The 15,287-nt window shown below is 42.6% G+C and overlaps 1 protein-coding gene across 1 annotated transcript in view; it reads right to left on the bottom strand.

Moving 5' to 3' along the window:
- MAP3K2 (mitogen-activated protein kinase kinase kinase 2) overlaps positions 1-12,448 on the bottom strand; it is a 30,909-nt gene extending 18,461 nt beyond the window's left edge. Inside the window, exons 1-4 of the mRNA XM_066632084.1 lie at positions 12,383-12,448; positions 3,016-3,085; positions 2,107-2,225; positions 1,705-1,745 (exon numbers count right to left, since the gene is read on the bottom strand). Of these exons, the coding sequence (XP_066488181.1) occupies positions 1,705-1,745; positions 2,107-2,225; positions 3,016-3,019 (164 nt within the window). The 5' untranslated portion in view covers positions 3,020-3,085; positions 12,383-12,448. The remainder of the gene's footprint in view (positions 1-1,704; positions 1,746-2,106; positions 2,226-3,015; positions 3,086-12,382) is intronic.
- Between the last annotated feature and the right edge of the window lie 2,839 nt (positions 12,449-15,287).

Genomic DNA, 15,287 nt, shown 5'->3' with positions numbered 1-15,287 from the left:
AGATTTCCAGTCCAATCCCTGCCAGCCCAAAGCATGCAGCATCACCGACAAAACATGTGCTGCTTGCTATGAGGGAGGGGAGGTGACCAGATTGCCCGGGAGAGATTAAATAAAAATCATTTTTTTAAACTCTGTAACCTCCCTGTAAGCTGCCTGGCCATCAATGGGACTCCTCAGACCAATGCCAGCTATTTGGCTGGTGTAAATCTGAGGAGTCCCAAGTGATGCATCGGGGCAGGAAAAGGGGGATAGGATATTGGCATGCACAGCACCCCTCTTGCCCCCAGTTCAGCTGATTCCCCTTCCCAATCCCCTGAACTGCCCATCACCAACTTACCTGCTCTGGCATGGGGCTGGGTGAGCAGCTGGTGCATGGGTGGGGCGCCTCTGGCTGTATGTGCCAGATGTTCTGAAGAGCACAATGGTGGCACAGCTACTGCAATGCAGGCTGGGTACATATGGCAGTAGATTGCGAGATCTGCTGTCATAGGCCCTCTATATTTGTCTATTCCTATGCATGTTCGCTTCGAACCAAGTTCCACTGAGTTCATTATGGCTCATTTCCAAAAAAAGCATGGAAATTAAATCCTGAATATACTTATTTGAGAGTAAGCCCTATTAAACACAGTGGAATTTAGTTTTGTATGTAAGTGGCCAAAGTATTCTGAAATAATGCAATATCCACAAGCGTGTGTGCACATATAGGCTCAATTATGTACCGACTGTGCACTGATAAGAATAAATGGCATTTACTGAAAGAAAAACAAAGGAGCAACCAGAATTTAGTAAAGGGAAGCCTACAAGGCAAGTCATTACTGCCAGCATTTTCCTTCACTTTACTTAACATAAAGGATATTACAATGTTCTAGAATACTATTGCTTCAACTCACTTTCTCAGCTGCAATAATTACAAATAAACATGCACTCATCAAAGCACAACTTTCACACAAACAGGAGGCAAGCTAATCGGCTACAGAAATACAAATGCTTTTAGTCTTTCAGCTGTTACAGAGGTTTTCCAGAAGCAGAAAGTTGAGCTTAAAAGTGACCCATTTAAGTTCTGAAACAGGCTTAAGTTGAGAGTCAATGTCCATTGAGTAACTTTTCTAATTTGTGTTTCTTCAATTCAACAAACAGTCTTCTGTGTCAAAAACCAGCACGACCTTCTGCAGGGCTCCCTGCAGCTTCAGAAGCTTTAGTGGAGGTGGGGTGCGATTGCTCCGCTTTCACTTTCAAAGCTGCGGGGAGCCCTGCAGAAGGTTGCACCTTGTGCCCAAATCTGTGCACAAAGCCTGCCAGGGTGAGGACAATGGAAGAGACTGCCTGGTGCAAAGTTCTGAGAAGATAGACTGCAAAATGTACAGGCCATAGTGCAGAACAGAAAGCCTTCGCTCTCCACCAAACCCGAATGGCTAATGTTGCAAAGCAGTGGTCCACAGTTTGGAGGCCACTTGTATAAAGGTATACTGCTCCTCACTCTGCTTTTAAGGAGCAACATCAAATTCCAGAAAATTCTTCTTTCATACATTTGTGTTTATCTTAGCAGGATTTCTTACCTTTCAGGTTTTTAAACATCCATGCTGGTCACATTTCTCTCTCAAGCCAATTCAATACACCTTTGAAATACCTGATTCAGTAGACTTTGAAAAACATTCAACTGAATGTTTACTAAGTTACTAAGGAGAAAGTAATTTATGATTTTACCTTTTTTCACCCCGATGTTCAAATTTGACTCGAACATCATTCTATAAGAGAATTGTAAGTAAAAATCAAAAACACAGAAAAAAATAATTTAACTTGAATTTGTGATAATTTCTTCCCCAAAATTTGCAGAACAAATATCCCTTTATCTTTGAAACAACACACTTCCACAATGGGGAAAGACCAAATAACCAGGGATGTTTGGAAACATGTGCACTCCCCAGTACAAATTAACACAGCCATGAATTGTTTAAAATCTGCAACACTAGATTCCTTCTATTTCCTACCAAATTTCAAAAACATGTACACTACTGAAAAAAAAACTTTCCCAGGAAGCAGTGATCACCCATGAAAAATGCAGACACACATTCCTCAATTTGTTAGGTAAGTATATTTCAGGATTACCTGTTTCTTCGGTGAAGAGGATTTTGCTTTCCCTGTTTCTTGTACAGACAATGCAGGACGACTTGCCTTATGAAGGACTGCCAAATCTTGCATGATTGAATTCAAAGCCTGCTGCTCATCTGTTAAGAAAAAAAATAGCCTGTACACTTTGAAGAGATGTACTTGAAAACTGATAGGAGTTATGCTTTTCAGGAATGCCTCCCACAAAACATGTAGGAACTAAAGATAAATTCAAATGATACCTTTTATGAACATTCATAATGCAAGTCCTAAGGCTGCTCATTATCAAATGAACTGTATTGGATTTTAACATGCACTGTTAGGCTAACAAGCATTTGAACACCACAGAACCGTTCCTGACTGAAGAGACTAGTGCTATATAAAATAGTATGCTAGACTAACCAATGCAGTTAGCTTTTGATAAGCCAACTGGATTATCTACTGTTCGGAGAGTATCATAACCACCACTCACCTCAAAATGTCACAGAATACTATGTAAAACTATCAATATGCCTTTTCATTCATCCAAGTTAATACTAGTATGTACACTGCCCTGGAAGCAAGAATTACTGAATTCAATTGTATTTATGACCAGATAAGTATTGTATTTATTTATATATTTATGGTCAGGTGCCATAAATATATAAAGAGACTTCTAAAAAGTCTTGGAGAAAAGTGTATGGATTTTCAAATAGTCCTGATTTTCTATGTCTGGGTAAGGGGCAATCCACCTGTTATTTTGAAAGGGCAAAGAATACTCACAATTTTTCTGAGACTTACAATTTCAGAACTAAAACACATTGAAATGAATTTGTCATCAAATATTCTAAGTTTATTCCATGTACAGCCTACAGATGTTTGAGCACTGTATAAATGAAATCTAGTTCTTGAATTTAATAAACAACTCACCCATAGCGGAAGCCACCCAGAAAACCTGAATTTCAAAAGAACAGCTCTCCCATTAGCATCTTCTTCTTGCCTATATGAAGAAGCAAAAACAAAATATTATAAATGACAATACTTAAGAAAAGAAGAAGTCTCAAGATAACAATCATTACAGGCCTAAACAAAAGTTACTGTTGTGCAGTCATCAAACATAATAAGCTACTGGTGGGGGGAGAAGATAGTGAGGGCAGGACTGCTGAGAATCAGCTGTATGGATGCTATTTCCTCATGAGACAGGATAGCTGTTTTAGGAATCAGCCAGTGCTATATCATCAGTCATATACCTACTCACTTTCAGCAGCTGCTTTGTCCATTGCGCATGATGCAGCTGTATGGTCAAGACTTAAATACTGTGAACTCAACTGAAGCTTCAGTTGACCCAACCCCAAATTCCCAGTCACTGAAGTCCAAAATATCATAACTTTTCAAACAAAAAAAGAGACTGCAGTGAAGTCATGCAGACAGAGGGAGAACAAAGAATAACTTAAAGTACACATTGGATTTTTAAAAATCTACTAAACACTACATAGCCAGGATTATCAAAAGGCAGGGACTAAATGAATAAGTTATAAGTAGAGGTGTTTGTTTCCAGTTTATTTTATTCAGAACACAATTTTCAAGCACCCCCAGCTGTAAGAGTTTGTGTTTGTGTTTCCAGGCACAGGCTAAAAATGTCTTGCTCTACAAGGAAGGCAGATTCAAAGAAAAAATATTGAGCTCCACTTAGAACATCCTAACACTAGGTATAGCTGCAGGATTCAGTGAAGGTCAATGCCTGCTACATGAGTGAATGCTGATTTAGAGCCAAATCCTATTCGTATCTCCTCAGAAGTTCCATTTCAGTCAATAGGGCTTACTCCCAGGTAAGTGTGGATAGGATTGCAGTCTTAGGGCCCAATCCTATCCAACTTTCCAGCACCAGGGCAACTGCAATGCAGCCTCCAGGTAAGGGGACAAATGTTCCCATATTGTGTGGAAGCCTCTGTGACTGCCTCTCCACCACAGGATGCAGTGCATGCCCCATTGGTACATCTGCACCAGCACTGGAAAATTGGATAGGATTGGGCCCTTAGTTAGCAAGTGAACTTATGGGAAGAAAGGCTAATTTAAATACGCCCCCCCAAACCAAATCAGCAGCTGCAGAAATTTTTCCTAGCATGGTGTGAAATTAAGATGGCCACCTAATGTTATGTTACACTATACGTATATATATTACATATATACACACATACAACATACATACAAATAGTTCTATGTCACCACCATTCAGCTACAAGAGAGTTGGGGACCCCTTTGCTTTGAACTGGAGGATATGGAATAATGATATGGCCGTTTTATACTACTTGTATACACTGTGGCACTGCTCACAAAAAAAGACAGTTAATTGGACTCTGAATTGGGTGGGGCATAACAGGGGTAGAGAAGCTGCAGAAAGGAGTGGATCCAGTGAAGATGAAATTCACAGATCCTATCCCCCTTCCCTGCAGCCTCCCCACCCTCTCTCTCCTAGGACTTGACCAAATGAAATTGCTAGCGCAAGTCCAAGGAGACCGATTGCAGGGCAGAAGGTTTATAGAAGCCACCTGATTCCCCCCTCCCCTGCTGGACACAAGCATGTCTGTTTTTGACCCAGCAGGGGTGGGGAGGGGGAGAATAGGATTGGGCTCTTAAGTCTTCTACAAAATTGAGCAGACTCCTGCTAAGCACTTGGGTAATACACAGCAATCTGAACTTAAGGTACACCATGAATGTTTTGCCCAAGGAGTAGAGGCTAGGTAATGGGAAACTGCATACTTTAAGACAGTGACTTTTATTTTAATCTTTACGTACCTTAAGTGTGTGATCTGACACTATTAAATACCAGTGGGAGCTGTGCCACTGACTTCAATGAAATGCAACCTTGTGCAGCTTTAATATTAGGATAATAAAGGACTTGATAGATCTGGCTATACCGGTCTATTTCTTTACATCAAAACACTTTACAACTACCCTGTTGGCCATTTCTTTGCTTTCTGGCTTTGAGCTAATTGCGTTCTGTGTGTTACTTTATGAGTGTTCTTTCCTAAACCAGGTGATAATTAAATCATTTTACAATTTCTAGAATAAGTCAGTATCAGCACTTGCTTATGATGAGAATGTTCTGAATGCTTTAGGCAATATTTCAATGCTCTTAGAACAGCTTTTGCAAAAATGTATCAAAGTTCTGTTTTTCCCCTTTGAAAACACCACTAAGGCCCAAATCCTAACCCACTTTCCAGCACTGGCATACCTGTGCCAATCAGACGTGTGCTGCATCCTGCAATTGGGGGGCATTCATGGAGGCCTCCTCAAAGTCAGGAAGTGTTTGTTCCCTTATTTCGGAGCTGCATTGCCCTTATGTCGGTGCTGGAAACTGGGTTAGGATCGTGCCCTAAGTTGCATAACCTACATGCTTCTACTATAAAAATAAAATTATTATTATTATTATTATTATTATTAACAGTATTTATATACCGCTTTTCAACGCAAAGTTCACAAAGCGGTTTACAGAGAAAAATCAAATAACTAAATGGCTCCCTGTCCCAAAAGGGCTCACAATCTAAAAAGATGCAAAAGAATACCAGCAGACAGCCACTAAAACAGACAGTGCTGGGGTTAGGTGGGCCAGTTACTCTCCCCCTGCTAAAAAAAAAAGGAGCACCCACTTGAAAAAGTGCCTCTTACCCAATTAGCAGGGGTACTGCTTTCAATACAATGATTTTTTTATAGCCCTGTGCAAGTGTCACTGCATTTCACCTACCATCATGTACGTCTTTTGTCATCTTACTTGTTGGCTACACTGCATAACTGAAAATTAAGCCAGCACATTAAATGTGGAGATTTCTATTTAGCCTAACCAAATGTACTGTAATGGGGAACTGTAAGCATAAAGATACTTAATCACTCGCACCTATCTAACACTTGAATCTGGATCCAGAGAACCGCAAGAGCACACCTCTTGCAAAATGGAATGTTCCTGCTCTTGAAGATTGGAGGACCCTGAGAAATAGTGTGAGTATGGCATGAGGGGAAGAGGACCAGCCAATTGAAGGAGAAGTCAGCAAAAATCCCCCTCTCTGTGCAAGCTGACATGTTGTTCCACTCCCATAAATTCTAGCTGAGTTTTGAAGGCCAGGGAAAAAACAAAAATTTTGGTTTAAAAAAATTTCCTATTTCCCTCCCCCCCAAGAACTATTTTCAAATTTTCCAATGGAAAAATTAAAAAAATCGAGGAACATTGAAAACAATTGTGATGAAATTTTTCTCTCTTATTCTTAAATGATTGAAATGGTTTTTAAGGTAAGAGTTTACTCATTCAAAAAAGCAGGAACTGTAAGATTTGTATGTAAGAGTCTACAGAAGTAGACAACTACAGTTACTGTGCACCCTGTAGACATAATACAACATTCAAACCAAAGATGCATTTCTAGATCTTAAAGGTGCTGCCATCCTCATAAGAGGATTAAACAAGGATTCTTTGCTTGTGAATTGCTGCTTGCCTTCTTCTGGTGACCTTTGTTCTACTAAGGCAGGAGTGCCCAAACCCCGGCCCTGGGGCCACTTGCGGCCCTTGAGGACTCCCAATGCAGCCCTCAAGGAGCCCCTAGTCTCCAATGAGCTTCTGGCCCTCCGTAAATTTGTTGGAGCCTGCACTGGCCCGACGCAACTGCTCTCAGCAGTTTGACCTCTCGCTCCCTCCACTGCTTGCTGTTTCACGTCTGTGATGCCCTAGCAGCAGCAAAGTAAAGGCCAGCCTTGCTTTGTTCAAGGCCTTTTATAGGCCTTGAGCTATTGCAAAACCTTCTTTCATTCATATAAGTTCATCTTTAATATATTGATTTATGTAAACTTATAAAACTTATGTGAATTTATTCAAATTTTAAATGTCAATTAATTCTTTTTCCCCCCGGCCCCCAACCAAGTGTTAGAGGGATGATGTGGCCCTCCTGCCAAAAACTTTGGACACCCCTGTACTAAGATGAAGGGTTCAGCACTCCTGCATCTGCTGTCCTTTAGATCTGGCCCTGTTTAACTTTTTCACTTCTCCTATCAAATGATTGTAATACAAACACCCTATTACAAACTGGGAAACAAGCATCTTACTGCCTGCCTTGCTGAGAGATGAAAAGGTCTGAAGGAGGTATGGCAGAAAATGCAAGAGGCTGCTGTGGGTACTAAAGCCTCAGAGGAATAATCTGAATGTTTGGGTGAGAACTCAAGTCCACCCAGTCTAGTCTGCAGTTCGCTTGTGGGTATATCTGCAATTGTGCAGTATTTGCAAAACTAAGGCTGCAATCCTAACCACACTTTTCTGAGAGTAAGCCCCACTGAATAAAATGGGACTTACTTCTGAGTAGACCTGGTTAGGATTGTGCCCTAAGGCTTTTATACTTTCAAATGTCTTATATATGCCAAATAGTACAATTTTACATACTTAATTATAAATGATGCATTTTACAGTATGTTGCTAAAGCAGTAAAATAAACTTAGGCTTGATATGAAAATACAAATTGCATATATTTCAATTTCTGACCAAATTTCCATTTCTCCCCTAAAATGTACGTATTTTTGGGTTGCTTCAAAATTTCTGGACACGTATGTCTGCTGTTGTTAAGTACTAACCATGGTTTACAATTTACTCTTGCCAGTACCCCACATTTTAACATTCCAAGTTTTTAAACACAAAACCTAGTGCACATTCATGCAATGGTATACTGAAGAATCGACACCAAAATGATTACTGCATGTGTTTTAATAGCATCTTTCCATGCAGATCTATGTCAAGCTAAATCCCTACACACACAGATAATTCAGTGAGATAATCAGACTATGAGCAAGTCTGCAATCTATGCTTTTAAGAAAGTAAACAAATATTTCAGAAGCATTAATAAATTTGTTATATTAAAAAGCTGTACTGTTTAAGGTTGCAATCTTATGCGTGCTTCCTTGGGGAAAAAAATGTAATTTCAACTTGCATGACTTTTCCGGATATATATATATATCCAGATTGGGCTGTAACAAGCTTACAGTAAATCAATTAAGGTGATTAGAAATTGAGCACCTCAAAATTCAGATGGTTAAAAATTAGAGCGTAATATAACAGTGCAATCCTAGAAACATCTGCATGAAGAGGATTTACCTCCAACTCTGTTAGACTTACTCTCCTGTAAGTGTGTATAGGATTTCAGCCTAGAGCTTTTTGAGGGAGAAACAGATATCCAGGGAGAAAAACATCTTGAATATTTTAAAGTTTAGAAAGACAGCTTTTAACAAATAAATGAGAACAAATATTGTGACCACACCATCATTTAATAGACCAGATTAAGGGGCCAAATTTACAAAATTTCAAGGACCATCTTCAGACACATGCAATAGCAAGATATGTATAGCACATTATGCGTTTCCAATATATTTCCCTAATCATATTGAAGTTCTTGCATCATACAGTACAGGGTACAATTTGCCTACTTAGAGGCATCATTAGGTCGCTGACTTGTAGTTACTTCATGACTGACCAAGATTGTGTATTTTCTCCTAAGTTATTTGCAGCTAATTAGTTCCTAGCTGAGAACAAGATGCATATTTTAGGTCACTTCTTGTTTAATGATATTACATCCAGCCATCAGCAAGCACCATGAATGCTATCCAGCCTGTTGTATAAAATGAATTGACACACCTGATCTAGGGGCATCTTAAGTACTAACAAATGTCTAAACTTTCTGGACTAGAGTTCACTTCATTGGATACATAAATCATTCTCTTCAGTTGGAAGATACATAAATATAAACATGTGAATTTAGAAAAAAGACAGTAAATAAATGCAAGAGCTACATGCCATCTGCAAAATTCTATGTAAAGTAAAAAGAGAACAGTAATAATTCAAAACAGCAGTAATTTAAATTACAGAGCAGCCAGCAAGATTATGTGGCAAACAGAACAATAAGTTACTCAAAAGAAAATTCAGTATTCATCTTCAAGAACATAGACTGCAATAAGTCAGTCATATTTTCCAGATGTGGCTACAAAAAAAGTAGCTGCACTAAGCTTCAGATGAGCTCTTTCAAACTGTGATTTCCTATATATGCCATAAAAAAAGCTATTCTCCCAAAAACAAACATCTACTAGACTTTTCAGTTCTTCCCATAAAAACAGCCTAAACCATAACTATTCCTAAGATGTGGTCTGCATCTCTTGGCTTTGATATTCAAACCAACAATGTTGTGGCAAACCTTGAGGAATTTGTTTGCCAAGTTAGAGCGGAAGCCAAGGAAATTCCTTGCATGTATTTCCACACTTCACAACTCAAGGCAAAAGGAGCCCAGTGTTCAGTTTTTCCCTTGCAAATATGTACCTGATGAGATGCAATTCTCATAACTGGTGAACAGAACAGCTATCACTGGAGAGAAATTAGATCCTTCAAACATACATCAAGAATCCTTATGGAGAGCAATGAAACGGACGAATACACGCAAGCAAAACAATTCTATTAAAGTTATATGTCAACAGCATACAGCAGTGACCAGCTCTATCTCTTGTCAACTCTAGTACTTTAAATAGATTACCAAGTCACATCACAGTCTTCTCCTAATCGTTCTCTATTCTCCATAGCCATCCGCTACTTGAGAAAGTGACAAGTCAAGGCAGCCACACAAAACTTGCTAGTATATACTTTTGCACACCAACTCCATACCATTTGAAGCACACACCCCTCCAGGTATAAAAACCCAGTTTACACCTCTTTAGTAGTAGAACACCACTTCAACACCAGTTCTAAACTAGTTCAGTGATTGGGAGTTATATGCTTCCAAACACAAGCCCCAACCAGAATTCCTGCAGACACATCTGATTCAACTGAAGTTCAGGCCCTCCTCATGGGTAGTCTCACATAAAGCATATTACAGTAGTCCTGTTTAGCTGTGACTAAAGCATGTATTGCACTAATCAGGAATGTTTCCTTTCGAAAGTAGTTGAAGCTTTGCAAGGTGCCCTTTGCTGTGATCGTCACCTGGTCATCGAAGAGTAAAGCCAGACCCAGAAGCACTCTGAGCTTGATCTTTCAGGGGAACTACTACCCCATCCAGGACAGGCTTGAACACTCAAATCTAAGTTGGCTGTCCTACTGACTAGTATCTGTCTTATCTGAAATCAGTCTCAGTTTATTAGCCCACATCTAATCTTTTTCTACCATTTCTTCTGGTTGCCTGTGTTTCTGGGCTGAATTCAAGGTGTTGGTTATAACCTCTAATTCCCTTAACAGTCTGGTACCAGGATATCTGAAGGCTCATTTCTTTCCACATGAATTTGCCTACCTCTGAAGGGAGGGGGGGCGGAGAGAGAGAAAGAGAACACGTCAGAGCAGTTTTGGTTACAGAATTTGGGCTGCAAAGTTTGCTTACCCTTACAGCTCCCACAATGGTAAGTTTTTGCTATCTGATGAAAATGTTTTTTGTTCCAAAAGGCAGTTCAGCTGAATTGATGTTCTGCATCATCAACTGCACTTAAATTGTTATTGATTTTAGCTGATTCTTTGTTTCTATTACTGTTTTGATGTTGTGTTAATTATTGGTTAAAGTTTATTATAGTATTTTTAAAATTACTGTATTAGTGTTGTTGAGAACTCCTTCAGATGGGGTAAAAAATTTCTAAATAAAGTTATCTGTTTTTATATCATTGTCTTTAAGCCATCGCAAACTCTCCCATGTGTCTTACCTAATGCTCTTCTACAAATATCTCATATCAAAGATTCCCAACACTTATTGCCTCTTTGTCTCAAGGCCACCTGCCTGCAATTAAAATCTGCCCTCTTGGCTCAATTTTCTACAACCCCTGGTGTGTGCAAGTGCACAAGTGTTCACACACATGACTTGTGCAGAAGGAAATATCCCAAAATGATCTGTTTTCACATAAGTGTACTGTAAACGCATATTACATGGTCTGTTATAAGTTAACTAGACTGTGCAACTTACTTATTTATTTAAAATATTTTTATCCCACCTTTCATCTGCCCAGAAGCCCAAGGCAGCTTATAATTTATAGGAAAAAAATATACAATTTATAATAAACAATAAAAAAAATGAAAAACTCAAGAAGAAATAAATACATAAAATAAAACCAATTGGAAGGGGGCAAAATTATTAACATTCAAGGAACTGCTATAGAGGCACAGGAGGCAGACAACCCATCAGCCAGACAAAAGAAAAAAGTTTCTTTTTTGTAACAATAAGTAACATATTGCTTAATCCTAGATATGTGGGCTCAGATGCAGGTTCCGCTATGTTCAACAGGGGAGGGAGATTATGTCCAAGTATGCATAGGATTGTGCTGTCTGTTTACCTCTTCCACGTTCATAAGTCTCACCTCCTTCACAAGATGCAGATACTTCTAAAAACAATTATCTCACAACTTACTCCTACCCCTCCCCTACAGCCTCTTCAGATTCATGCTTCTCAATGACAACTCAAGGGTCCTACAAAACCATGAAACCACTCTTCATGCTTTTCGCGTCCAATTTTTCTTTTAATAGAAAATCATGAACAGATTGAAAGAAACAGGTTATCGAAAGAGTGAGTAAAAATAAGCTCTTTACTTCATGTAAGTAAATAAGCTTTTAAAAAAACCACAGCTGATGCACACCCTCAACAAATCCACAGAAACACTGTGTTTTAACCTTTTTCATCTCACGGCACTCTGACAAGGCTCAGAAATGCTCAAGGAATGCCAACGGTTTTTTGACAACTGACAAGACACCCTGTGCTGCCAGTGGAAGGCTCGCGTCCCCCAATGGCCCAACTGATAAATGATCCTCTCCCAATCTCCCACAGCACACCTGTGGACCATTTACGGCACACTGGTTGAAAGTGGCTTTGTAAGAATCTAAGAAGAGCCTCACTGGACCAGGCCACAGTCCAGCCTCCTGCATCTCACAGTGGCCCATCAAATGCTTCAGAGAGCGCACAAGACAGCAAGAGACCTGCACCTGGCACTCTGAGGCAGCCTCCTACCTCGCCTCTGAAGTGACCCACTTCTAAAATCAGTTGGTCGCACGTGCCCAGCATGGCTTGCAACCCGTGATAGACTTTCCTCCAGATGTTTGCCCAATCCCCCCTTAAAGGCATCCAGGCCAGATGTCAGCACCACTTCCTATGGTAGGGAGTTCCGCAGACCAACCTCACACAGGGGAAAGAGGTATTTACCTCTCCCAACTCTCACTAAAAGGAGTGTGTGGGGGGCCTTCAGAGCCTCTGCATCTGCCCCCTTCTCCGTTTCAGACCCCCAAAAGCAGCATCCCAAGCAACGCACAGACCCCACCTACCTGTGGGTCGTAGGTGAGCAACGGGGGGGCCCCCCAAGCAGGCACTCCAGGCCAGCAATGCCCGAGGGGTCCAGGTTTTCAGGACACCAGCCTCGGGGTGGGGGGCTGGGGTGGGGGGGGCAGGCCCAGAGGCCCCCCCTCCTCCTCTCCTGGCCAGGCCAATGGGCGAACAGCACTGGCGGGGAGGCAGCGCGGGGGGAGCGAAGGGCCACCCCCTCTCTGGCTCTCGCACCAACGGGAGGCCCCCACCCCGCGGCCGTCCCCTACTCAGCCAGCCCCCACTCTCCTCTCCTTCCTTCTCCAGTCCCTCAGGCTCCGCCTCCTCGGCGCAGGAACCCGTGACACGGTGCGCGGCAGGAGCGTTGACGTCGGCACGTACGTTGCGGGGGGAGGTGTGAGGTGCCGTCACGGGCCACGGCGAACGTCCGGGACAGGGAAAGGGCCATAGAGTGGCCAGAGTGACAGAGAGGCCATAGTAACAAAGTACCATAGAGATAAGAGAAGGCCAGAGTGACCATAGAGACGGGAAAAGGCCAGCGTGACAGAGAGGCCAGAGTAACAAAGTACCATAGAGATGGGAAAAGGCCAGCGTGACAAAAAAAGCACCACAGAGATGGGGAAGGCCAGAGTGATGAGACCGTCTCAGCACCAGTTTCATGCTATGGGACAGTATTGCCTTGCTGTGCATGTTGAGTTCCTTTCTTAACCTGCCAACAGGGCTGCCTGAGCTGAGTCCATGCAGTGCGTCTGCACATGTGGCATCACAGCAAGTACAGCCTCAACAGCACAGTGCATCCTAGGCACCAGCACTGGTGTAAGAAGAGCCCGCTGGATCAGGCCCAGGGCCCACCTATTCCAGCCTCCTGTGCCCCACAGTGGCCCACCAGGTGCCCACACAAGAGACCTCCTTGCGCCTGGCACCCTGAGGCAGCCTCCTTCTAGAGCCAGGAGGTGGCACTGCCCACCAAGCTTGTAACTGTGATGGGCTTTTCCTCCAGAAACCTGTCCAGTCCCCTTTAAAAGGCATCCAGGCCATGTGCTTTCACTACCTCCTGTGGCAAGGAGTTCCACAAGCTGGTTACATGCTGGGTAAAGAAATGTTTTTTCATCTGTTGTAGCTCTCCCCACACTCAGTGTCTGTGGATGACCCCGGTCACTCTGTAGCATTCACTTGGGGGTTCCCCTCTAGCATCCCCAGACCGAAGGCCTCAGCATTTTAATCACACAATGAAAACCCTGCTCTGGACACTGGTGCAAGACCTTCCCTTTGGCAGGACTTGTATTTGGAGGCTCTGCTGTTTTGGGGGACGATCCTGCAAATGTCCACTGCCTCCACCCTATCCAAGCTCCTTTATGGGCTAGAGCCCCAAGGGCTGACTGCGCTGTTAGGAAAGGGATGGGCCCTACCTGAGGAGTCTCCAGCTCCCCCTATTGGCATGTAGCCCAGCAATTGTGAGACAAGTAGAGGCAGCCCCAGCTGTGACCACTCACCACCTACAGCAAGCCTAGGACAGATAAAAGCAGAACTATGCCTAATCAACAAAGAACTAACGTTTGGGTGATCAGGTTTGGGTGCAGTGTGCCCTCTTCCTGGGACAGGATATGGGAACTTGGGCTGGTTCCTTCCCCATAAGCAGAATGCTAGGACCTTATATGTATGAAGTTCAGTGCAGACCCTGCATGACCCAACAGTGAGTGACACATGTACATAAAGAAGTGGTATGAGCCACCAGTTGGGCACACACTGAATCCTATCCTGGCAGTGTTGCTAGTCAACCCTGTAACCCCCAGCAACAGCAAGAACACTAAGCTGGGGCTGGTTTGGATCCTGGCTTTGGCCTGGACCTTTTGGAGGGGTAATGCACAGACTTAAAAGGCCTTGCATACATAAATACCCTTGGTCTTTGCTTCCACTCCAGGCCATGCGATTATATATCAGGATGATTATATAACACACCTGGGATGTTTGGCTACCACTCTCTCCCAGAGTGCTGCTTCAATGGAAAGCTATGAAGGTGGAACTGCTCCACATGGGAATATGCCAACCTTCTCACAGTATGTGAAATTGTGTAGTGTTAGTTCCTAAGATGAACACATCCATATGCTTTTGCAGAGATTTTCAAGTACAGCAAATAGACATGCTAAAATTGATGCTTACCCTATGCCAAGGTAGACATCCTGATAGGTCAAATGGGGAGGGAGGGAGAGAGAGAAGGCTAGAAAGGAAAGGTGGTTGCAGGAAGTTAGTGATTCTCGGTGGTGACGATGCAGCACCAGCAAGTTTATCAAATGCACAACAAAGCAGGGAGCAGATGAAAAAGGAACATTTAGCTTTAAAGCATCAAGTTTTTATAGGTTTGTGCCCCATAGGTTTCTTAGGCAAGAACCCCTGCTGGGTTCTGTCTGTTTTCCTGCCCAACTGAGGGTGCAGTAACTAGTCTGGATGGTCCATTGGCTTATTAGCTTGCTTCCTCAGTTCTCTCACTGCCCTCTGTTCTGTCCTCTTATAGCCCAATCCTATGCATGTCTGCTCAGAAGTATGCCCCATTACAGTCAATGGGGCTCACTCACAGGTAAATGTGGACAGACTTGCAGCCTTAACCTATTGCATTAGTCTGCCTTCCTTGGGCTCCTCCTCAATGCTTGCCCATAAGCTAGGCCTTCCCTTGACCATGCAGGGGTGCATAGGAAGCACAAGTTACTTCAAAAATTTGCAAACATAAGTTCCAGTATTAATTCAACAGCTTTAGCTGACGCAGGGTGTGATCACTTTTACTTTCACATCTGCAGGGAGCCCTGCAGAAGGTCCCGCTGGGCTCCCTGCACTGGGGAGGGGGGATGCAGGAGGCTTGAGTAAGTGCACCCAAGCCCCTGCATGGCGTGATCCTGGGGATCACGCTGCTGC

This window comes from Tiliqua scincoides, chromosome 1, assembly GCF_035046505.1.
Source record: "Tiliqua scincoides isolate rTilSci1 chromosome 1, rTilSci1.hap2, whole genome shotgun sequence".
Taxonomy (NCBI): Eukaryota; Metazoa; Chordata; class Lepidosauria; order Squamata; family Scincidae; genus Tiliqua; species Tiliqua scincoides.
The sequence above is the reverse complement of the archived record's forward strand: the minus strand, read 5'-3'. Positions and strand labels throughout refer to the sequence as shown.